We start from the raw sequence: 24,185 nt of genomic DNA on the forward strand, positions 1-24,185 counted from the left end.
GGAGCCAAATGGTGGTGAAAAACTAGTGAGGGCCATAAGTCAAGAAAGTAAGCTGTGAACCAGGTCAAGAAAAGGTTAAGTTGTAAACAGGCAATCTGGCACTAAGGACTGAAAAAAATTAATGTGTGGCCAATTGCTTAAGCGTGTAAATATTAGGCTTTCAAATAAACATGTCTGAATATGAGGGAAAGAAAAACATAGCAGGAGATGAGCATTTTCTGTCAACAGCCTTGCAAAGGTAAGGTAGACCTAGCTAAAACACATGGGAACAGCAATTTGACTCAAAAACTGGTGGCTGCAGTGCATAAGCAAGCCCCTCAGCTTGCTAATACCATAACACACTATAAGTCTCTCTGCAACTCCCTGGTAAGACCTGATGATCTCAGAGATCATTCTAAATGATTCTGTGATAACTGACTTCCTGAAGTTCAGAGAACCGTGACAATAATTCTTAGTCTAATTTTTGAAATTTTGAAAACAATCTTGCCAGTTCCCACACACTGACTAATGGCTCTAGCTGGCATTACTGCAAGTAAATTTTGAGCTTTGCAAAGTTTGACAGAATTTTCTTGTTAGTTTTTTTTTACATTTCAGTCAAGTACCACATGTAAAAACTCATAGAGAAGAGCTGTGATTTATGTCTGACCACCTGCAGCATTATACACGAATTCTGGTGATAAAAAGAAAAAAATTATTTCCCTGGAAGGTCCTGCAGGACAAAAACATCCAGAAAATGGTTGGTATTTGGCATTACTTCCATTAGAATCTAGGAAGAAAAGAGAGTACTTTCCTAGCTATCCAAATCTTAAAATGAGTAAACAGAACCATAATAGGTATAGGGCAAGAAAAGACAAGGTTTAATACTATCAGGATCTAAAAGTTATTGCTTGTTTATGTCAGAGAGAAAAAAAAAAGCAATACAAAAGAAATAGCTCCCCTCTTCAGGGTATGAGAGGTAACAGAAGGTGAAGAACACAAGTAGCTCATGTACAGAAATCCCATCCTGGGAATGCCAGGATAATGCAATTCATTTCCAGCGAATGAAGCAGCAAAAGCTGCTGTTGTCTCCTAAGGGAAAGGGAACAGGATACCCATGTGGGAAGGAAGAGAGATCCTCAGTGTTTGTGCACAGTTTACAGATAACCCTGCAATGGCATTTTCGTGGAATGTATTTTTTCCCCTTCAAGCATCTCTCCACTCATGCCCACACCTGAACTTTGCAGCAATTAGAGACAGCCCTGCAGGGCCCAGAACACTGTGGGAAGGCTCCCAGGCCATTCTGTGGCTTGAAGTGATCTGTATTGCACACAGCAAAGAGAGCCCAGCCAAAGCATGATTAATCTTCCTGGAGTATCCTTCTGCCCCTGGGTCCCTTATTCACAGAGTTACAGCATCAAGCAGCCCTAATCAGGGCCCAAAGGCAGCAGTGAGCAGCTTTTGCTGCTTCACAGCTGTGAGTGCTGCTCTGGGTTATGCTGGACTGCTAATGCAGCAGCAGAAGTGGCTGAGGGTGGTGAGAGCCAGGGGAGTGCACGCCTGCACAAGTGCTTTAATCCCAGGAAGGAAGAAGTCAGCTTGATGTGAAGCTGCAGTGAATTGTTCCTGCTGACCTTCCAGGCTGCCCTAATTTTGCAGAAAGGTCACCTTTGCAACAGCAAGCAACTCTATCAAAAACATTGTTTTAACAGTAGTGCTGAGAACACAGCGGGGTAATTAATAAAACAAGGAAACTCCACCAAGGTGTTTTTAAAGGGTTTGGTTAGAGGAAGAAGGTAAGAAAGCAATTTAATGAAAAAGCAGAAAAACAAAAGACATAATGCAGAGAGTTCACTGGAGTTCAGCTTTCATACATTTAATACGTTTTTTCAACGTTATTACTGTTTCTAAAATAGTCTGCTACACTTCAGGAACAATGAAGAGGCACATAAATAAGGAACAGGTATCATCTGACAACTTTATTACAGGGTTTCAAGTGTAATAAACACCTGCAGGGAACAGCAAGAGCAGGAAGAAACAGGGAAGTGAACTAAGCAGGAACAAAGACTTCCATGACAGTATCAGGACAGGAATTACAAATATATTGGAATGCTCAGTTTGAATTACTAGATACACAGCATCTGTAATAAGGGGACACACTGCCACAACATGGAAAAAAACCCCAAAACCCACTCCTATCAGTGATTTGTATAATAAATTATCAGTGAGGCAAATCACCATGGTTGGGCTGACAACTGCAGTATTACCAACACTCAAAGAACAGCTGTACATTGAAGGAAAACCTATGCTGCTGTCAGGGGTAGATATATTGAGCATTAAAATATTAATCACCTTATCTGCAGTAAAAAATAAAAGCAGCCTTACTGAGTCCTCATTTTTTTCTCATGCAAAGCTTCTGAAGAAAAGCTTCTCCACCATGATTTTAAGAGCTGCAGTGGCCAGCCTGCAGAGGCATCCAGGTGCCTAGTACAGCAGGCAGAACCTGGCCAGCCCCATCCTGTAGGTTGGCCCTGCTCAGTTGCAAGGGTGGTTATAACCCATGCATCCTACATATGACAGCCAAGATCACTGCCAGAACTATAAGCACAAAAAGATCTAGCACATACCTATAAATACCTCGGGGAAGAATGTCACAAGTTTACCTGCCATTAGTTAATTACAGGGGGAAAAAAATCTATATTGATAAGTCCCCTCTCATCTCTGAGTTACTGTTTTCCTTTAGCCTCACCCCTTCACTTTAAGGCACTGATCATCTTTATTCTGCACAGCTATTTATAAATGGTTTCCCATTTAGTCTGTTTATCATGGCTTGCTTCATTTGACTAGTTTCATTTTTTGAGCTTCATGCTACTTTCTCTGGCAGTTCTGAAAGACTGCTATCCACCTAACAACCCAGTTTAAATTCCTATGCAAGAGAATTCCTTAATGGTGTGCTTATTAATAAAACTCTGCTCAGTCCATCTGATTTCCATCCCTTCTTCTCCAGTACATCTTTTGAAAGATCTCACACTAAGCAGTTCTTGCCTACTGTCCTAATTTTCTGTAGTGTTTTCCACAATATTTTTCACTTTTCATAGCACCTCTAAGACCTCTGCTTCAGAATATGTGTGTGAGATGCTTACCATTCATTTAGGGAATGGATTGTGGAATAGTAAGCAATGCTAATTTCTTTTGAGGGTTACAGATGCTGAATGCCATTTTTACTGCTGTAGTCTTATCACTGACACATCTCTTTTTCTTTCTTTGTGCAGCAGGTAGGTCACCAAGCTTCTCTCATGCACTTCCCCAATTTCTGAGGTAGTTTCTCCTACCTCATGCAAAATCCTGTCCTCTTTTTAGCATTTATAATTTTAATTCTTCTCTGAACCCAGGCCTAGCTCACGGAGACTAACCAATTCACAATTCAGGGAAATGTGTTACTCTCCATCCTTAGCAATCCCTCAGATCGAAAGGAGATCTGTACTGCTGCTTTATCTTCCCCCTTCTTTACACTCTAATAGGCTTTTTATAGCCTCCATCACCTTTGCACATTCAGGAAGGAAACAGTGCCTAATGGATTAGGGAAACAAAATTACTGAAGAAAAAAGCTGATGCTTCCCCAGCTTACGCAGTAAACATTTGTAACAGCTCTACAAACGCTGGAATGGCTTGAGTCAAATTATAAACCAATTTTAAATGAATGGAAAATGAAAAAAAAAACTAAAAACAAAAACAAAAAGGGGGAATAAAGCCACCCTAAACATTGTCAGTCTGGAAAACATTTTCTTTGTCAGACAAAAAAAGAATGAAAAAAAAAGCCCAAAATCTGAAGTGCTGGACTCAAAATCAAAAGCTGTATCTCACCAAAACACTCCACACAATGCCATGCATGCTCTTGGAGTCTGACTCTTTTGCATACCTCTTAGCAGTAAGAGATGGTGACATACAGCAGCTCTAGTCAGCTCTATTCTTATTAAATGTCTTTAAAGAGGCATGCTTAGAGTTTTTGTTGTCAGCACCAAAAGAGTTTTTTTTTTAACATGTCGTATCATATTAAAGACAGAAAATACAGAAGAATCAAGAACTTAAGGTTGAGAAGAGCTAAAAACTATTTTTTTTAAGAACAAAAGCCAGGGACTTAGAAGAAGCTCACAAACTTATCAACAGCTCAAAATTTAGACATTGTGTTGCTTTATATGATGTATTTTCAAATAATTCAGACTCAAGCTTTATGTGACAGCCTAAAATTATATAGAAATATTTAATAAGTTTTTTAAAATGTTACATATTATATATAATATATGTATTTTATATATACAAGAGCCACCCAATGCCAATGTAATCTGGATCTTAATATTTATACTTGCAAATTCATCAAATTCTGTTATTTAGATTCCTTCTGCAAAAAAGTCCAAAGCATTGCATGTACTAAAGAGGGGCAAATCTGTTCCATTTTCACTCTATTTTGATATGACTATGACGTTTTCCTGAACTTAGGCCTTCGCTCCAATACAGGAACTTTTCATCTTCATAAAAAAGCAATTGAGGAGAGGAAAGGACTCTAACACATAACTGCCTTAATCCAGCCAGACCAGCATTTAACTTCTTATATATTTTACTTAAACAAAATATAAGTGACTCTAGGGAAAGCAACATTAATAAACATTATCATATAAACTTTGCAGTGAAAATTCAATTTTACCTTTAATAGTGTCTCTCAATCAGTAAACTTTATTATAAGACCAATAAGTAATCAGATCCTAGCACCAAAATCAGGTGTTTCATTTTCAATTTTTGATGTTTGTTCAAATGCTTCTTGGAATTTTTCATGTCCTAAATGACATAGAAAACACCAGTGAAAATGTCAGATTCTGCTGGAAACTGGACTGATGCCTCCACTCTACTCAGTTCCAGGAAAACTTTCTTGACCAAGCAAAGCATTCCTCTTTGGTTACTGCAGGATTCCATATCTGAATGTAAGAGATGAAACACTTAAATTTGTCCAGAATGCTATTCTAAAACTTGGGTTAGCGGCAATTTCAGAGTCAAACTGCTCTGAGATGATGGCACAAATTACATGCAATGGCGAAAAGAGAACAATTGTTATACAAACTGATCATAGACCTTTTCTTTGGTTGCTTTAAATCTCCATAATGCTCTACACTGTTCTCCTATGCACTGCCACCCTCAGCATTTATCCCTAGTATTTCCATTGAAATTTCCAGAAATGCTCTGAGGCATTTTCCCCCCTGCCCTCATCACAGCATTTGCAGCACACAAATATGCATAGCCTGGCTCATCCCTTAAGTATACTTTCTGTTTTAAGACACTATTGTTCTTTACATGCAAACATATAATTTGCCAGACACTAATTTCTTTCTCAAGCCATAATGTCTTTAGCATATTTAAAGGCAACTCCACAAACTTTATATGCTAAGCTAGCGCATCATTAACTTTTTCAGGGATGCTATTTACATCTCTTTCCTAAGAACACATGGAAGAGCTTTTGCCCATTTGGAAATGGTGTGTGGAGCCAAGCTTTCCACACTTAGTGGAAGCTCTCAGGTTTCTGGGAGCCTCCAGTTGTGCATGCTCAGTTTGAGTGATTACACCCAGACTTGTCATAAACAGCTGCTTCAGCTTCTGCAGTGGGGCACAGGGAAGAGAATGACAGTGCATCCATAATCTACTCTGGCATTGTGACATTTCCACCAAAGTGTGAAAAAAAAAAATCTTGACTTTCAACTGCAACTTTGTGTGGCTGAAAAGCATCATGAAAAGCAGCAACTTCTGGTCTGCAAGTGCAGTTTGAAAACAAGTTTGCTGTAAAAGCAAAAAGAAGTCCCCTGCAGAGTCCAGGTTGGTCATGAGCACTACGGATACAGCACAAGAGAAAAGAGGTGCTCCAGTTCTGTACTGTTAGGATTTTGGCAAAATACATAAATATTGGAAGAGAAGTAAAAGCTGTCATTTACATGCATGGGTAATCTTTGCAGTTCTATGGATTGTCATTAAATAACAGTGGACAAGAAATTCACAGGAAACAATTTTGTTACTGAATCGTCTGCACTTTTGTCTCACTACTTGTTCTAAAGTGTTGAAAGAGTCTTACAGATTGACACTGGTGCAGCTGCACCAGTGAGCCTTTCCTAAACCCTCTACCTGTCCTATGGAAAATCTAATTTATGTGCAAAGACACATGGTGGCTATAAAATATATACGTTTTTGTAATGTCATAAATTTATCCTTTCATGCCCATTTCACCCAAGCACAACCACTGAAAATTTTAAATTATTATAATGAATTTTATTCCTACAAAGAGGAAAAATACAAAGCAATTGCATCCTCTTTCTCTAAAAGCTAAACAGTTCTAAAAGCAGACAAAACTTGTGCACAAAGTATTGTATTGATAGTCTTATCTCCCAAGTATACTGCATCATGCATAGGCACAAATCAACTGTTTGTACATCATCTGGAAAGAAAAACATTAAATTCCTCCACTCCATAACCCGAGTTTCTGGATGACTCAGACACAAGTTTCCAGTACTTTCAATAACTTAACAGGCTCGCAGCTTTCTGCATTCTTTTAAGATTAGGGAAACTATGAGACAAGTTGAAGGAAATACAACAGCATTGCTTTGGCACACATGGGGACAGAAAGGCTCTCCAGAAACAGGAGCATTAAGGAACAGAAAGAAATTACACTTAGAGAAAGCAACTCTGTAGGATTCAATGCAAGCTCCAAGGGACAGACGAGGTGAAATGTTCCAGAGCATTTCTTGCTATTTGCAGAACACTTAATTACTTCAAGGACAGTTTGCTTCTGCTCTTCTGGATGCTGCAAACCTGTCACAGCACAGGACAGATTTACAATATGCATTTCCTTCAGTGCCCAGCCAGAAGCAGGAGGTTGCACCCTGTCAGCCAGGTTGATGTGACTCCCCGTGTCACCACATCTGTCCCTGGATTGCCTTTGGAGCCCCTCTGGTGTCCCAGCCTGGCTCTGCTCACCCCGGGGAAGCAGCACCACAGCCTCCCCTGCGTGCCACGAGAAATGGGTCAGTGCACCCCAGGTGGGATGTGCTGTGCAGCAGCCAAGATGAGGCTGGGATTAAGAGGCCAAAAGCAGCCCTTTGAAGAGTCAATAGATGTAATGCTCTGCATCATGTCACAGTTTTCTGCCATGGATCAGGATGAAACCCAAGGTTTGCTGCAGAAAAATGTGATCTGTAACTCTGTTCAAGCAAGCTGTGACAGCCACTGTGCCTTTCTACTAGTGAGACATGTTGCAGTTGGGATATATGAAGGATGAATGAGAAAGGACACAAGACACAAATCAAGTACCTAAAGAGACTTTGGAAAGCCAATTTATGACAATGAAACTCTTACCATGAGGGTACTTACAGACATCTGGCAAAGAATTCCCGGTGCTAAACCTTTGCTTTTAAAAACAGAATATGCAGATACTGGGAAAGAGATGAAGGTGGATGTTTTGACCCACTCTCAGCTCTGCAGGCTTGTTAGATATATGAAATAATATATTTTTATTCCCAGCAAATGTCTTTTAAATAAATAGTGTAGAACCACTGCAAACTATCCACAGGGAGAAATACCGAAGTAGTTATTCTGTTGCCATGTATCTACTCCAGACTCCTTGCTACTCACAGAAAAATTCAACTGTTTAGTGAGTTTACATAACTGTTGGAAGGAATAATTTCTGCCATCTTTTTCTTAAGCTTAATAAAGTCTTTCCCCCTCTTGCCTCCTTCTCATTTTAGTATAAAATATGCTCCCATGTTAAATGTTACTGCAAAGAAAATTACATTATTTACAACAGAATTCAAATTACTCTCATAATCTTTAAATTCTTTTTCTCAAAACTTGGTATATAAAATCCCAATTGCTTCTGAGAATTAAAAGAGAAAATGTATATAAAAAGCTTAGCACAAAATGCTTAAATCCAGTCTTATTTAGCAAACACATGTTCTACACTGTTGAATGGGTTCCAGAATGAAGCTTCACATTATTTCCAAATAATCTTTACTGTCCTATAAAGCAGTCCATTGTATGAATTTTTTTGGATTGGACACATAAGCAAATAACACAGACACATTTATTTAATGCTGTAACTGAAACCAGGCATATATTCAGTATAAAACTTACCCCAAGGATTGACAAATGCCTAGGTCAATGAAATGAGAAAATAGAGCAAAATATTGGGAATCCTGGGAAACTAAACCTGAAGTCTCCCACCCTGCAAGGCACAGGATGTACCAAACTATATCTTCACACCAACTCTTCCCAATGTGAGTGAGGCTTCAAGATATGAAAGCACTTTTTGTCCTGCTACTGACAGGTCATGTCACCAGCCTTTCCTAAAGATGCTGCAGAATAATGCAGCACCAGTTCCAAACAGTTCTGCATGTTTGATGCTGTGAAGAAGGCTCTGTTCCATCCATTGTCCTTCTCTTGGCCAACAGGACCAACTAACTTTATGTACAGCACCATCAGGTCAAAAAGAAGGAAGCAAAAAGTGGATGTGCCACCCTGAAGCCCATCTGAACTGAACTACTTGTGTGCAGAAATGGGGCTACAGCCCTGTCATTCAAGTGCTCAGTCAGTCTTCTGCCCAGAGTGTGGTGCAAGGCACAACCCACCTGGGCCAGATTAGTTCCCACTCTCTATGAGAGGTAAGTCACATGCTTGATCACTGCTAAGGGGCACCTGAAACGGCACTTCATAAACAAAAGTACCTAGCTTGCTTATTTATTACAAAGAGTGACATTTTACCTTCCTGTGCCACAGAAAAAGATAGAAAATCAACTATGTAGTATTGCATTGCTAAAAAATGGCATAAATTCCTTCCTCAGAATACTGGCACAGTCCCTGCACAACCCAAAGGAGGTGGTGGCCAAGCAGAAGCAGATTGGACATTTGACTGGCAAAGCAGTGATGTACAACCAGTTCACTTCAGCTAAGACCAGCTACAACAAACAAGCCTCAAACCCTTCCCCATCTCTAACAGCACTTTCAATCAAGGCTTTGGTTTGCTAAATTCATACATCAGAAATGTATTAATGCTTTTAAACTCTGTGTCAAAAAGGAACTTAACACCTCTTGGGCTAACATTTTTCCTAAACATTTCTGCAACCATGATGGCAAATCCACATGCAACATAATCAGAAACATGACAGAAGCAGAGGCTTGCACCTCCCAATAAAGCAGTACATGTCATCTGGTGGGCAAAATGCCCTCTGGGAAACTGGGGTAAGAAACCACAGCCAGCAGATGCCTGAATTAACACATAGTTGATAAAGGCCAAAAATATCCAGTTACCAGAGGGAAAAAAACCCAAACAACCTAGTGATTGCTCAGTCTGGAAAGAAGCTGGAAATAAAAATTCATATATGTTCCACTGGACACCAAAACAAAAAGTAAAAAAAAAATTACAGACTCAACAAGGATAATGATCTTAAGGTATTTCCAACTCCCCCTCCCTCTCCCAGACAGCCTCTCCACAATCCACAGGCAGTGTAAGTTTCAGCTCATGCTGTTTTCCATACAGCTCTGTATTTGTTCACCTCTCCTCCTACTTTATAGTCAACCACCACTCCTGCTGTCAGGTGGCTGGACCAACAAGCTCCTTCTACACTCCAAACAGTTGGTAAACTGCTAATGAGCTGTGAATACTGCTACAGGCTATCTCGGATCTACAGAACAGCTTGTGCATCCAGAAACATTAATATTATTTGCTCCAAAAAAGAATTTACTTCTCCTCACGAGTCCCTCCTGTGAAACTTCAAGCACACTGCCCACAGAAAAGTGGATGTTGCAAAGCTGCATCAGGAATACACTGCTCCAAGCCAGCAGCAGCCTCACCTCCATCTGCTGACAGTCACTTCTCACTGTTTTCTATCCCTGGCTACTTAATGCTGCCAGGAAGGCCCTCCTCAACTCTGTGTAATTTACTTCAGCAATGCTATGATTCATCCTGCACAAGGTCTTTAAGCAATGTGGGTTATTTTCCACGCTTGTATTGACATTAAAAATTTCTCAGTTGTATTTCCTTTCACAGACCCCAGACTGTTTATGAAGGCATCAAATATCATCAGTGTCCACCAGGCTGGTGGTGCTCTTGGCTGACCATACTGATCAGACCGTGGCCAAACTGTGACTGAACTGTCAAGTAAGTCAGTGGTAAGAAAGATTTTAAATCCTGTTGGGAGATACAGCTTATCCAAAAAATGCAATAAATATGGGTTTTATTTTTATTCTTTAAAAAATGTATTATGTGGTTGCTTAGTTTCACTTAACCTTTTTACAATACTATTTGGTGATTTAAGGAAAGAAAAAACTGATGTATTCTGCCAATTCTCTCTCATTCATCAATTGCCTTGTTCTATTCTGCTCCAAGTGTCTGTTTCACTTCTTAACAATTAAGCTCAGAATTTCTATATTTTTAGATGCCTATGCACTGAGCTAGTATCCACATACACCAGGAGAGAGTGAATTGTACTGGGACAGCAAGTGAGGCAGCTCCCACCTGGAAAAGTTCATACAGCCCATCATTTCTTAGGTGCTGCAAGTCCTTCAAGCCCAAGTGAGATAAAGCTGTGGTGCTGCCACTGATACAGCTCAGGAACCTGTGACCTGATGTTTGCTCACCTCTGTGCTGGAGTCTGTGCAGTGCAGATGCAAGTGAGTGCAACTGTCTGTTCCAGTTGGTCAAAACCAAAAATGTTTCTAAAAGGTGTAAATGAAATTAAGTGTAAACGAAATTAAGTGCTGCTTGCAGTTGCCTTCACGTGGGATATGAAAACATCACATACCAGCATACTCTGATATGTAGGGAAAACCACTGATTTTAATTCTGGATGTTCCCTGTCTCTGCCATCACACAAAGCAGCAGGTGCTGGAAGTGGTTCCATAAGGATTCCAGACATATTACCTCTCATATATTGTAACACCCTTCTTGGGATGCCCATGGAGTACAATCCAGTAAGGAAGCCCTACAAACATGCTTATGTGATACATACAAGACAAGCATCTCTTGCATACAAAAATTCAGAGGATCTGCTGTTCAACCAGAAGAAATTTGCAAAGGTACTAGATTTTTATCCCTATTTTGTGGTGGTGGGGAAGTAGGTAGTCCAATAAAATCATCTTCCATGAATAACCATACCAGAGTTGTGGTTTGGTATGTGGATAAGGAAATACCAGGCAGGAAGAAAACACTGTCTCTAACATAAGCTCAGCTAGTATTCCACTCTGTTCTGCAGTGCACAACACAAATTGTATGGAAAAACTGGAGAGAGATCAAAAAGAGCCACAAGAATGACTAAAAACATATTTCAGTAGACTAGGAAATTCAAGCAGCTGAGGATATTTATCTTACAGAGGATGTCCAGGATAACCATTTGTAAGTGCCAGTAGGAAAAGACAGATTTGATAGAGGACCACTCAACTTTGGATATGAAACATATAATTATGTATAGCATTTAGAAATTGCAGTAGACATTCTTATTGAAAAAAAAAAAAAAATAAAAAAAACCCATAAAATCTAATGCAGCTCTGAAACAACGTATGAGATTGGTTCCCTCTACCCATTTATTTTAGCTGATTTTGAGAGTTCTAAAATCTATATGCTGTTACATAAGGAAGTAAAGGTCTGTGTTTCCTGTCCATGCAAGAGGTTAATATGCACTCATTGCAGACCCTTCTGCAGTGAGAAATCATTAAATTCTTAGAAACTTGAAAGATATTTTGCAACCTCTTCAAAGAGTTTATTCTTCTTTTAGAATCACTACCAGTTAGGTCTGGAAGTAATTAACATTATGCTGATATTTTGTTTCAACATTTTAAGAAAAATTATTCTGCCACCATCTTTGCAACCATTTTAACAATGTCCCTGAGTAACTACAAAAAAATGAAAGAGGAATGACAGGAGAAAAGAAAGCAATATAATGTTTTATTATTCGACTGCTAAATGCAAGAACTAGCATACAAGGAGGGCATCTCCCATTAAATAATTTAATTAGCTAGCTTTAAAAAAAATAAATGAATGAATGCTATTTAATTTGCATTATGGTTCAGTAATGCTTGGAGCATTTGTTGCAGGAACCAGAACATTCCCAACACAGATCATAGAATAATCTATGTTGGAAAAGGCCTCCAAGATCAACAGAAGTACAACCTGATACTACCATGCCCACTAAACCATATCATGGGATGCAATGTCTGTTTCTTGAACACTTCCAGGGATGGTGACTTCATGACTTCCCTGGGTAGCCTCTTCCACTGCTTAACCACACTTTCTGTGAAGAATTTTTTTCAGAACATTCAATCTAAAGCTCCGCTGGCACAATTTGAGCCATTTCCCCTTGTCCTATTACTTAGCTGCCTGGGAGAAGAGACTGACCCCCACCTCACCACAGCATCTGTTCAGGTACTTGTAGAAGACAATGATGCCTCCCCTGAGCCTCCTTCTCTGAGATGGAACAGCCCCACTGCCTTCAGCTGCTCCTTATGTATATGGACTTATGTTCCAGACCCTTCACCAGCTCTGCTGCCCTTCTCTGGACAGGCTCCAGCACCTCAGTGTCTGTCTTGTAGTGAGGAGTCCAGACATGCACACAGGATTTGAGGTGTGCCCTCACCAGCACTGAGTACAGGGGGACAATCCCTGCCCTGCTCCTGCAGCCACACCATTGCTGACACAGGCCAGGATGCCCTTGGCCTTCTTGGCCACCTGGGCACAGCTGGATCATGTTCAGCTGCTGTCAACCAGCACTCCCAGGTCCTTTTCCACTGAGACGCTTTCCAGCCACTCTTTTCCTAGCCCATAGTGCTGCTGCAGTTGTGACAGAAACCAGCACTGCACCTTGCTCAACCTCATACCATTGGCCTCAGCCCATCACTCCAGCCTGTTCAGATGTCTCTGCAGGACCTTCCTGCCCTCCAGCAGATCAACACTCCATCCAGCTTGGTGTTGTCTGTGAACTTATTGAAGGTGCAACTCAGTTCCCTTGTCCAGTTAATGGATAAAGGGATCAGACAGGACTGGCCCCAGAGTGGAGAACACCTTTGTGACCAGCCACCAACTGGATATAATTCCATTAAACCAACTCTCTGAGCTCAGCCACCTAGCCAGTTTTTTATCCAGTGAAGAACACTCCAGATGCTCTTCAGCCAATATCCTCTCATCCTTCAGCATCCTCTCGTCTCACTGTGCAGAGCTCTGCCTTCCCCTCTGTGAGTGCAAAGCTGCCATTCTGGAGTTTCTGAAGAGCTGTGGCTGCTCACACACCCTGCACTCACCCAGTGCCATGACTCACACAACTCAGACACACAAAAGGAGGCTGCTCTTCTGGACTGTCCTCCTTCCACCACACCTCAGCCTGCCAGTGGTCTCCTCCTCCATGGCCTGAGATGGCACTGTGTGTGTGGCACAGGAGCCAGTTCACAGAGCCTCTGCAGGGAAGGGAATCACACTGCAACTAAAAGAGCCCACCTAGGGACTGGGGGACTGTGAGCCAGCAGCTCTGGAGCAGCAGCCTGCTGCCCCTGCCACAGCATAAACCCCTGAGCAAATGCAGCAACTCCAGCCCCTGCAGCCAGTCACTGCTGAAAGGCAGCTGCTGCCTCATCAGCCTCATACCCTGGCAAAACCCAGAGGGGTCACCAACAGCCCAGAGAGCCAAATTTTATTATATTTATTTGTATGTATTTATATTGTTAAATACATTATTGCATGACTATAAAGCATGTTTCATTAATTATTATCATTAAAGTTACTGTAATGGAATAGACAAATACCTACCTCTTAGTTCTTGAGAGATTACATGAGGTTTTGCTGGCTTTTTAATCAAGTGCAAAGTTTGATTGTAAGTTGTATTTGCAGCATATAGTGCATGATAAAATTATATGTAATATATAATTATATATAAAAACCATATTAAATATTACAGTTACAGTATTATATAAAATATATGCCTTATCAAATATAAAAATAACATCCATGGGACTTCCTTTACAGCAACAAATGTAGGAATTACAGTACCCAAGATATCAAACTAACCCAATGACAATTTTGAAATCTAATTATGACAGAAAGGCTCATGAGGAAGAAAAGTGAAAATGCTTAGCCCTATGAGCATTCCCTGATAGGCTGCAGCTGCTACCTCCATTCTTCCCAACACCCACCTGGGGAAAACATCCAGCTTGGCACCCCTGTCCACTATGGGAGCTTTGCTCAAGCACAGGGAAGGACAGCATCACTCAGCCAGGCTGGGCTGTGTTGGAAGGCAGCTCAGTTCCATGAACCAGAAGGAGACTCCACTCACGCCATGCAAAGCCAGAGGGAGCCATGTGAAGCCAGCTTCCTGCCAGCACAACGTGGAGCACAACCCAACACCACTGACTGAGCAAAGCAGGAGTCTGGAAGAGACTGGAGAGGCTGAGCATACTGCTGGCGAGCCACTGGCTTATAGTTCCACTTGTTAATTTACTTGTAGGAATCCAGGAGGGAAAAGCAGGCTCGTGTGTAAAGGCATGAACCATCTGCATGTGGAAATTACTTCACCTATTCAGAATCCAGAGGACAGACTGAAGAATACAAACTTAAAAAAAAAAAAAAAAAGGAAAGAAAAAAAAAAGACTATGAAATAATCTGGCAACTTTCTGCTCAGGAAAGAGCTGGGGGAAACATATCCCTGCTGATTATGTGTCTAATAGCTCCAAAAGCTGTGTTCTGTATCAAACAAATCTGTACAGCACAAGCCTGTTTGCAAGAAGGAGGACAAATCTTTAATTGACCACTTTCAGAATGATGTAAGAGTTTGACAAAGGAGTAAGAAAAAAGAAGAAACACACAGCCTGACTCATGAAATTAAGACATTGCAGCTCATAATATAAAGCTATCTGTGCTGTTAAAGCCTAGGCCTGTTCCTGCACCACAGAACTCACAGGTGCCAAAGTGTGAGACAGTATGTCATACTGTTGAGCCATGGCAGGAAAAAAAATTGTGCCACCAAGCCCAAAAACATGACAAGAACAATAGATGTTTCCCTATTACTGCCCAAGAGACTGCTGTGTTAGGAAATGACTGACCAAGGTCAAAGGCATCAGAATTTACTTTGAAGGGATAATCATCAGCAAAAAAACAGAAACATTTATTCTAATCCCAGATTTGACAAAGCCCACTTTATAACTTGGCTTGGCATTTAAATGGCTTGTCTAGCATTACACTATCTAAAGCCTGGGTGATGAATCAGGATTTACCTCATATATATGTATATCTAGATTTGCTTTAGAAGTCAGACATAAACACTCAGCCTTTGAAGATATAATAGGCTATTTTTTTTATCCCACTGACTTAAAATACAGAAATCCATGCCTCTAAGAAATATGCAGTAGAAGAAAGACAAGTTTTTGTCAGTTTAAACTGCAGCTTTTTTCATATTCAGATGTAAAAATATTCTCTAAATACAGCAGTCTGGAAAGAGTTTTTTACATTTTCTAATTTAAAATGCTAGCATTAGATGTATGTATTATGTATGTAATGCATTATGTATGTATTTTAAATGTATGTATTGTGTATGCTCTAATGTATTAGAGCACAGAGCAACAAAAGTCATATAGATTTTTCAGAACAAAAGCAATAGGCAGGATAAGGAGGTCTCAGAGCTCATTTAGGAGCAGCAGCAGCACTGTTACCTCAGTGCACTGCTCTCACTCACACCACACATCTGGGCATTATCAGCAGCACAAATATCCCTGACTGGGGGGTTCTAGAGGAGAAGCAACTGGGCCTTTTGCACACAAAGGCACACCCCAAATCCTTTAAAATCATTAAGCAGTTCTCCTGGAGAATCAGTAAGTTGCTGAAGTCAGTCAATCAACAGACCTGCAGTTCTGCTCCAGGTGGGCTCTGCTCAGCTGGAAAAAGATGGAAGATTTTCATCTGGATCCCTAATTCAGATGCCAGGGAAGCACAACCCAAGGCAACTGAGGTGCTATTCTTTCCTTGGTGCTACTACTGAGTTGCAAAAAAAAAAAAAAAAAAAAAAAAAAATCAATCAAAGTGCAAGCTGTATTTTTGTGCCCTGCTGCCAATGTGCACTTTTTGATGTTGGTAACTACAGACTTGATCCATGTGGTGGAATGGTGAATTTGGTGTATTAATATCCCTGCTCCCCTCACCTCTGAGATTCCCACCACCAGTTTTGGATGTGTTTTGGGAGACCAGGTGTTCCTAACAAATTTCAGAACCAGTCTGATGACTAGCAGTCACCATCGGGATGAAATGTAGCCATCTACCTGTGGGCACTGCTGCAGAGAAAGGAACTGATGGATGGATCTGTTCTGATGGAACAAAACAAAGGAACTTCAGCAGGAAGGCTCCAGACTAAAACTGAAATAATGAGCAGCCCTAAGAAAGATTTGTATGTCTGTTCATCATCAGATCTTTGATGAATGAGGACCAACATGTCCATGTTTTTAATATTTCCATGATCAAGCCTGGAGCTAAATGGAGTGACTCCAGTTAAGAGTTCTATTAAATATCTTTGGTCTACTGTATTTTAAGCAAATTCTGAAGACAACAGGAAAAATCCTGTTCTTTTCATACTTAATGTTAAATACATTTTTAATGGCATCCAAGAAAAAATAAGTTAAAAGCCTTGTAACAACCAGCACAACTTTTCACTTAACAACTTTCTGTAGTCTTGGGGACAACTGTTTCTAAAACTGGATGAACAAAGGGGGTTTAATCTTTTATTTTAAGAACAAAGGCAGCGTAATCTAGTCATTAAATATCTGATGATGTAGTTTAATGACATGTGAAGAAGTGCCTTGGCACTGGCTGGGGAACATGTGCTAGCAAGAGCACAGATTCCCATGTTGCTGTGATGGAAATAAAAGCCATGCCAGGCCACTAAGGCACTCGCAAAAATTAAGCCTTCAGCAACAGAGATCAGATAGCTGGATATCCTAAATTACAAAATCTACTTTAGCAATAGTAATATTTGGGATAACTTTCTAGAGAGAAGGAAAAAAAGAAACAAGGCAAAGATACATGATGTGCATAAATGCACAGCAATCTCACAGACCTTTCCTTCCAATTTAGTATTAACTGGCTCAATTCTGCAATAGTGTATTTTGCAACACTTGAAATGCTAATATTTGGATAGTAAAAAATATGAGAAAGAAAACAAAGAAGGTAGGTACTGGCCACTCAACCAGAGGTGAAGCTTTTCTTTCATTAGAAAAACCTGAAGGAAATCATCTAATCACTGACCACGCAGTTAAACTTTCTATTGCAGTTGAGTGAGTATGGAAACAAAAATTCTGGTGATGTACTAAAAACCTGATCAGAAGTGTAAGCAGATACCTTCTGTAACTGTGTACGTGTGCTCACACACAGATATTTATGATTGGTAAATGACAAAACACTGAAATGCACAAATATTTCTATGATGAAGCAGGAGTAAGAACTATTTGTTTGCTAAGGGTCAGCATCCCCAGAAGATTCATTTCCTGCATTGAAACCTGCCTAAACACAAATGACCACAGGCACCTGAAATAAACTGCTACCATCTAATTGCAGCCTTTTACTATGTTCTGCTTCTTCTCTCCTTGTTAAATATTTAAAGGAGATCCAAGGGAAGCACTTAGAAAGGTTTTAGATACAAAAAAAGAGAAAAAAAAAAAGAATAACTGTCGGACAGGCAATTAAACCTCAACAGTAAAATTACCTCCCAATACCAGAACTATCACTGATGTAGTTTTTACGTCTTTTTTTTTTTTTTTTAAGTTAGCCACAAGAGGGAGTCAATAGCACTTAAATGCCAACACCACACCCTTCCCCCAACAGAACCAAGACATGGTGTTTTAAAAGGGAGTTTAAAACATTCAAAGATCCCAGTGAGATATTTTGTATGCACTTCAGGGAAATTAGGAGCACTAGCTAGAGTGCAAATGGGAAGCTTCAGTTTCTTCATATGTGAATTCATATTCACTTACTTGTACATGAATTTGAGGGTGAAAAGAATGCCTATAATGCATAACACAATGATCCAGACAGCACTTGATGGGATGTTTCAGTCCCTTCACTGCACCATCCCACTCACAGCCTTCAGCAGTGGTACCAATGCCTTGAATTATCTTGCTCTGAGCCCTCGTGGCCTCTTCCACTGATTCCCTCTCTAAGAGGCAGGCTGAGACACCTCAAAAAAATTTACAGTCCACTCTCTCCACAGCTTCACAGCCTGAACAACCTGTAGATCTAGTATCCACCTCTATAAAATAACAACATGTTGGAATAAATTTAAATTAAATTAGTTGAGTCTGAATGAAAATCAGATTTGTACCTTTTCTGCAGGTAAGATCAAGACAGAAGACTACTTGACTTTTTTGCCCCTTTGCCACCTCTTTTTCTTGTATTTTGCCTATCAAATAATTCCTAATTAGATGTAGTTGGCCTTATTAAAATAATTTTAACCCCCACTAAAAAGAATTTAATTCTATGGATAGCTGCTTTAATCTGGAAACAATACTCAAAGCTCAAAGATACAGCATATTCTTATCTTCATAATTTGCATACATAAACAAAGATTTGTTCTGTCCATTTGTACATTTACTTAGGAGCTCATAAAACAGAAAACCAGATTTGAAACACCAGCCTTTGTTTCAGTGACTCTTCATTTCTTACACTTTGCTTTTCTCATTTTCCATCTCCCCCACTACATTTGTGAGACGGGAAAAAAAACCCCACCATCCTTATTATGAAGTGTATTTATATCCATCTGATAAAAAACCTGCTTTCTCATCATGTCTTGTAATCCCATTTCATGTTCATGTTCTGCATTTCTATTTAGATGTTCATTTTTTCCTATGAGTATGCAAATGACTGTTATTGACACAAGAACTGAAAATGAGTTTACTTTAAACATACCAAAAAACCCGAAATGGAGAAACAAACAACCTCTCATGCACTCAAAACAAACAAAAACCTATTGAGAGTTTCTGCTGGCTGAGGCAATAGAGGACTTTCACCATTAATAATGTTCACAGTACCCAAAATAATTCTGGACATAATTGGTACTTTGAACTGTCTACTAGCCTGGTGATTTATGATATGGGATTCTTTTAAGTCCAGATCCCATTGAAAGACTTCTTTCATAATCGTGATTTTTGTTGTGAAACCTCCTAAGGTCTTCCAGCTACAATGAGGCTACAATAGGAGCCTTTAAAAAGTAAAGATTTATCATTACTAAGAAGCAGCCACAGAAGATCTTCTCTCTGCAGAGAAGGCCACAGGACAAAGCCCACAACAAGCCTTAGGAGGCCAGTGGGGACAGAAGAACAGCTGGGCACCCACCCTGGAGTATCCATGGCATTTAGAGTCCATGACACCCTATTCAAACAGGAGAGGACCAAACAGGTATGAGGCAAGATGCAGGTAGCACCCTTTCCACCTACCCTTTTCCCACTAGGCTTGATTAGCATTTGAACTAGGAAACAGGCTACCAGCACTAAAGGGGTTCTCTATCATCAGAGTTTAGCCCTTCTGGGAACGAACTTACCTACCCATTAATGCATTCCTAACACTTGAAGGTGAAAACTACAAGAAATGTAACCAAGTCTTATGCTTGGTGCCATCAAATGTTCCACTAACCCAGCTAGGAGCAGCTTTTGCCCCAGATCACAGCCATGCATACACACTGGGCAGGGTCTCCCTCTCTTCCTCAGAGCTACTGGAACATGTCAAGGCTGGGGATAAACAAGCACTCCAGGCTGGGGACAGAAAATCCTTTTACTCATGTGCCTGCACAGTGCTCTCTGCTTCTACAGTCATTATGGCTCAAAGACAATTCCACTCCCATATCCTGTGATCCAGGAGAACTCATACTGCAACAGACAGCACAACCAGTGGGAGAGTCAACTCACCGTCCTCTCCTGGAAAATCAGCCCTTAGTTATCTCTCCCACTTTGCCTGTGATCTGAATTAATGCCTCAAAAGACTACAGTTACAGATGTCTTTGTGTGCCATACAAAGGATAAGTGATGAGCATTGTCCTCTTCTTCAGGGACACAGTGCAAGGCAGTAGAACCTAAATCACTTTTAGACGAGGGGCAGGACCATGTAGGCACAATGCAGGCCACTCATTTTAGTTGCCCAGCTCACTTGGAGCTCAACACAACTTTGAATTTCTGCATGGCTAAGAAGCTGAAATCACATAAACCCATCAAGTTTTACATGTTTCCATCCACAAAGGAAAAAACTGACCTAGATTCTCTCATTGTTAGATTCCCCCACAGTTCTGGCCAGGTTTGCAGAGGGTTGCTAACCTTGGCTGAGTTAAGAGTTTATAATGAAACACTAAAACACGAGTAGGTTTGAGTTGGTTTGGATATTATTGTGGATGTTTTGAATGGCTGTAATTCTAGAGTCAATTCAGATGTTCTGGGTACTTTTCATCCAAAAATTGCTGCTTGGATAAAAAAGAATCCCATGTTTACAATAAATTAAAATCAATCATTATTTTGGGCTTGATTCTCCACTTTACCATTCCAGCACAGCATTTGGTTTAAAAACAGGCTCCTGAGCTTGCAGTGAATATACCTTGGTTTTATATCCTCTTAGTACAGTAATGAAAATAAACTATTTATCAAAAAAATTTACTTGCAACTTCAAAAGAAGAAAAAATAGAAGGTGGCAGACAGGAAGATGAGCAAAGAAGTAAAATTGGAAGAAAAAACTCAGAAAAAATAAAACCAGAAATTCAGATTATATCCTAAGTAGTGAAACAAGACTCTAACAGTATAAAAGACAGCATCTTTGAGCTTGTGAGATGATCCATTGCCATGAGACTCATATGAAGATACACCATTAAGGTGAGGCTCAATGGCTTCTTAATTAATTTGGTAATTTAACTAAGAACTTCATCCTCAAAAAGTTTAAGCAATGACATATCTCCACTGCCAATCCACAGGAAGAAGTTGAAACCCTCATCTGGGGCACTGGCAATGCAAAGCAGCACTTTAACATGCTGCTAAAGCAGTATGGGCCCTTCTCAGAGGGCTCAGAATAACTGGACATTGAGAATATGAAGACAAACGAAATCTACCATGAAGACACCAAGCCACAGGCTAAGTAATGAAGGAAGTATTTAGAACACTTGAAGTTTTTCATACTTTGTTTGATGGGCTGTCAGCTCTGTGAGAATACAGTATAGACCGATTTTTGCCATTCAGCCAGAACAGTGACTTCAGGTAAGGATGCAGTAGGACAGAGAGAGAAAAAACAGAGGGGTGAATGATGCTGACAAAATCTGGAGTTCTTTAGAAATCAGACTGATGTCTGGTACTATTTTCAAAGCCTTTTTGCACTTACTATAATTATTGTTAAGAAACCAATATTCTTTCTCGTAAAGCAAACCTAAAACAGTTTTCCATGTTAATCTCTCCCAAAATGAGGTTGCAAGAAGTAGTTCTATAGCAGGAATAAAATACACTGTACTATGCAAATACTGTGCATACCTTAACAATGGAGAGTTCAGAGATGCCTGTTTTCACTTACAAACAGGGACAGGGTAATTCTTTGTTAATTTTGTCTGCACTTTATTGAAATAGTTATGAAAGGAGGAAGAAGAAACATGCCTCTAGCTTTGCCAATATCCAAACAAAACAAACAGCAGCAGGGTTTGTTTTCACTTAAGTTTCATTATAGTTCATATATAGAAAATTAGTGCAACTTAAAACTGGTTTGTATTTAAACCCATGTGTATGACAAGACTAGCCAACATGCTCATTTGGTAGTGGAAAAATTTTGTTCCTACCATTGTTTCCTTGTGTAAAGTGTTTTCATATATTCTGGGAATCTTTCTCCTGAAGCAAAAGTGTACCTTAACGAATTAGCAGAGCTGAACCAAAAGCCCAGTCAAGAAATCTGAACTTCCAGAAGTTTGCAACTAACTTTACAATTCTATGGCTAATGTTCCTCCACTTTGCTAACTGTACTTGGATAAGGGTGTCAAAACAGCACCAGTCACCCAATGATCAAGCAAAACAACCGTGGCAAGGCTTTGGCAACACTGAAAGACAAAGATACAGCCAGGAGGAAGCTGTGTTTTGCCCAAGCCAATAGAGGTTACTCAACTGAAAGCTCTTGCTATTCCTCATGCTGCTAGTGCAGTTTGGCAGCTACTAATTTGTGTTATGGCTCACTGCAGGCACCAATATACACAACCCTAATGACAATCAGCAAGAGAAATAAATTCAGCAAAAGACACCAGCTGTAGGTATCTCAGATGCAAATTCCCAGCAAACAGGTGACTGGTGCATTATCCAACACACCTGTGAGAGCTTGGAAGTCATCTAGAAAACACACCCAGGCAGAGAGATTAACTTTGTGACTCTTAGTCCCTGCATGAGGATTCAAGGTGTTCAGTCATTTAAGGGTGGTGTTCAGCACTTCAAAAAAGCAGCTTAGAAAGAAATAGTATTACATCTAGCAGCTAATTCACACTATTAGCTATTCACACAGCTACTTCAGACAATTCATGACAGAAAATGCGTGCTCAAACACTAGTTATCCGTTCTTTGTTACCTGCTCTAGTTGCACGATTGTTCCAGTTTGACATTATCCAGAGGAAAATGCTAAGGAGTAACGTGTTTGGTAAGGGCAGTTAGGCTTCTAATCAGCAGAGGGAGTGACAGATTTTCTTACTGAAGTGGAAAATAGAGGAGAGCTCTTCTGAGTCAGTTTCCTGTACTGTGCATATGTTGTGGTTTAGGAATGGTATTCCCCAATTCAGTGTTCCCACTGAAATGCTCGAGAGTATGAGCTGTTTGCTTGTTTCTTGCTTCCCCCTCCCACTATGGCAGGATGGAGAGGAGAATTGGAGGCACAAAAGGCAAAGATCATGGGTTGAGATAAGAACAATTTCCTGGAAACAGCAATGAAATAAGAAATATACACTAACAGCAACCACTTTAATAACAGAGAATACAAGAGAAACAAAAAGAGTGTATTAAAAATTACTCAAGAACTTCTAAGACCAAATCAGTCAAGAAACCTCTATAAATCAACCATGACCTCAGGTAATCTAACTTAGCAAGGAATCAGGGGACAGCTCATAACAATTTAACTTTAAAATGTTCAACGGTATTAATAATATAAATTCATTGTTGAGCCATCCAACAAATATTAGATCTCTGTCCCATGGTTTGCATGCCAATTTCCAAAGCAAGCAAAATACTCCTCCATATTTTTCCAGGATCTGGTCATCTTTCCACCAGAAATCAGACAGGAGACAGCACAGCCAACTAATGCAGTAGGCAACATGTGACACTAATTGTCACCTGCTGGCTGTGATGAAAGTTGTGACTGTTGGCCCAAAACACAAAAGGCTCCGTGTTTCAACAGCATTCCTACAGCAGCTGCTTCCTGCCTGACTGATTGGCTTGAAAAAGAGAAACAACAGCAATCTGGAAGGACCGTCCATAGGCAGAGTTGACCATGAAATTTCCACCACATACATGCTCCACCAAGAGGCCTTCCAGCTGGGAAGCAACAGGTATGCTATGAAGTGGATGGATATCAGAACAATCATGAAAGTGGCAAAGTGTTAGCACAGAAGAATTGATCAAAATTGCCATAATGCAATACTTTCACACTGCTTTTCTGAGATGGAAATAAAAAAAAATTAAAAATTAAAAATTAGAAGGGGTCTTAAGGACTACTGGAAGCAAAACAGTGTGAAAAATATTGCTCAGATCCCTGGCACTTAAAACATTAAGAACAAAACCATTACTTTCAAGATACTAATGAATCCCTAAGAGAAAGAGTAAACTCCAACTAAAGAACATGCAGGTGATGTTCTCTAGATCAGCATGTGCCATTACAGCCTATAAGCATTTGGAAAAAGCAATCTGGTCAAATTTGTTACAGCTCATTTAATCTCTCAACAGAGAAGCTTATCTTTTTAAGCCAAGACTAATGAAAAAAGAATGCCTTCAATCTAATAGGTCAAATGTAAATAGGTTTAAAATTAAACCACTTCCAAGATATTAGAAATGACACTATCCACATGACTCTTCACACTCCCTCATCTGGAAGAGGAAGTCCAGACCTGCCTCCAAGTCTCCTGTCCCAGTTTTGTTCCTACCCAAAGCAACCACTGCTTAACTGAGTACATGTAATCAAT

General features: G+C 40.0%; 1 protein-coding gene across 3 annotated transcripts in view; it reads right to left on the reverse strand.

Moving 5' to 3' along the window:
* Window positions 1-24,185, reverse strand: part of FBXL7 (F-box and leucine rich repeat protein 7) — a 188,979-nt gene that overhangs the window by 31,892 nt on the left and 132,902 nt on the right. Inside the window, exon 1 of one of the 3 annotated variants that reach the window (XM_079300274.1) lies at window positions 9,747-10,048. The exons of the other annotated variants lie outside the window; for them this stretch is intronic. Within the exon in view, the coding sequence (XP_079156400.1) occupies window positions 9,747-9,861 (115 nt within the window). The 5' untranslated portion in view covers window positions 9,862-10,048. Of the gene's footprint in view, window positions 1-9,746; window positions 10,049-24,185 lie in introns of those variants that run through there. 3 annotated transcript variants of the gene reach the window in all.

This window comes from Erithacus rubecula (assembly GCF_903797595.1).
Source record: "Erithacus rubecula genome assembly, chromosome: 3".
Taxonomy (NCBI): Eukaryota; Metazoa; Chordata; class Aves; order Passeriformes; family Muscicapidae; genus Erithacus; species Erithacus rubecula.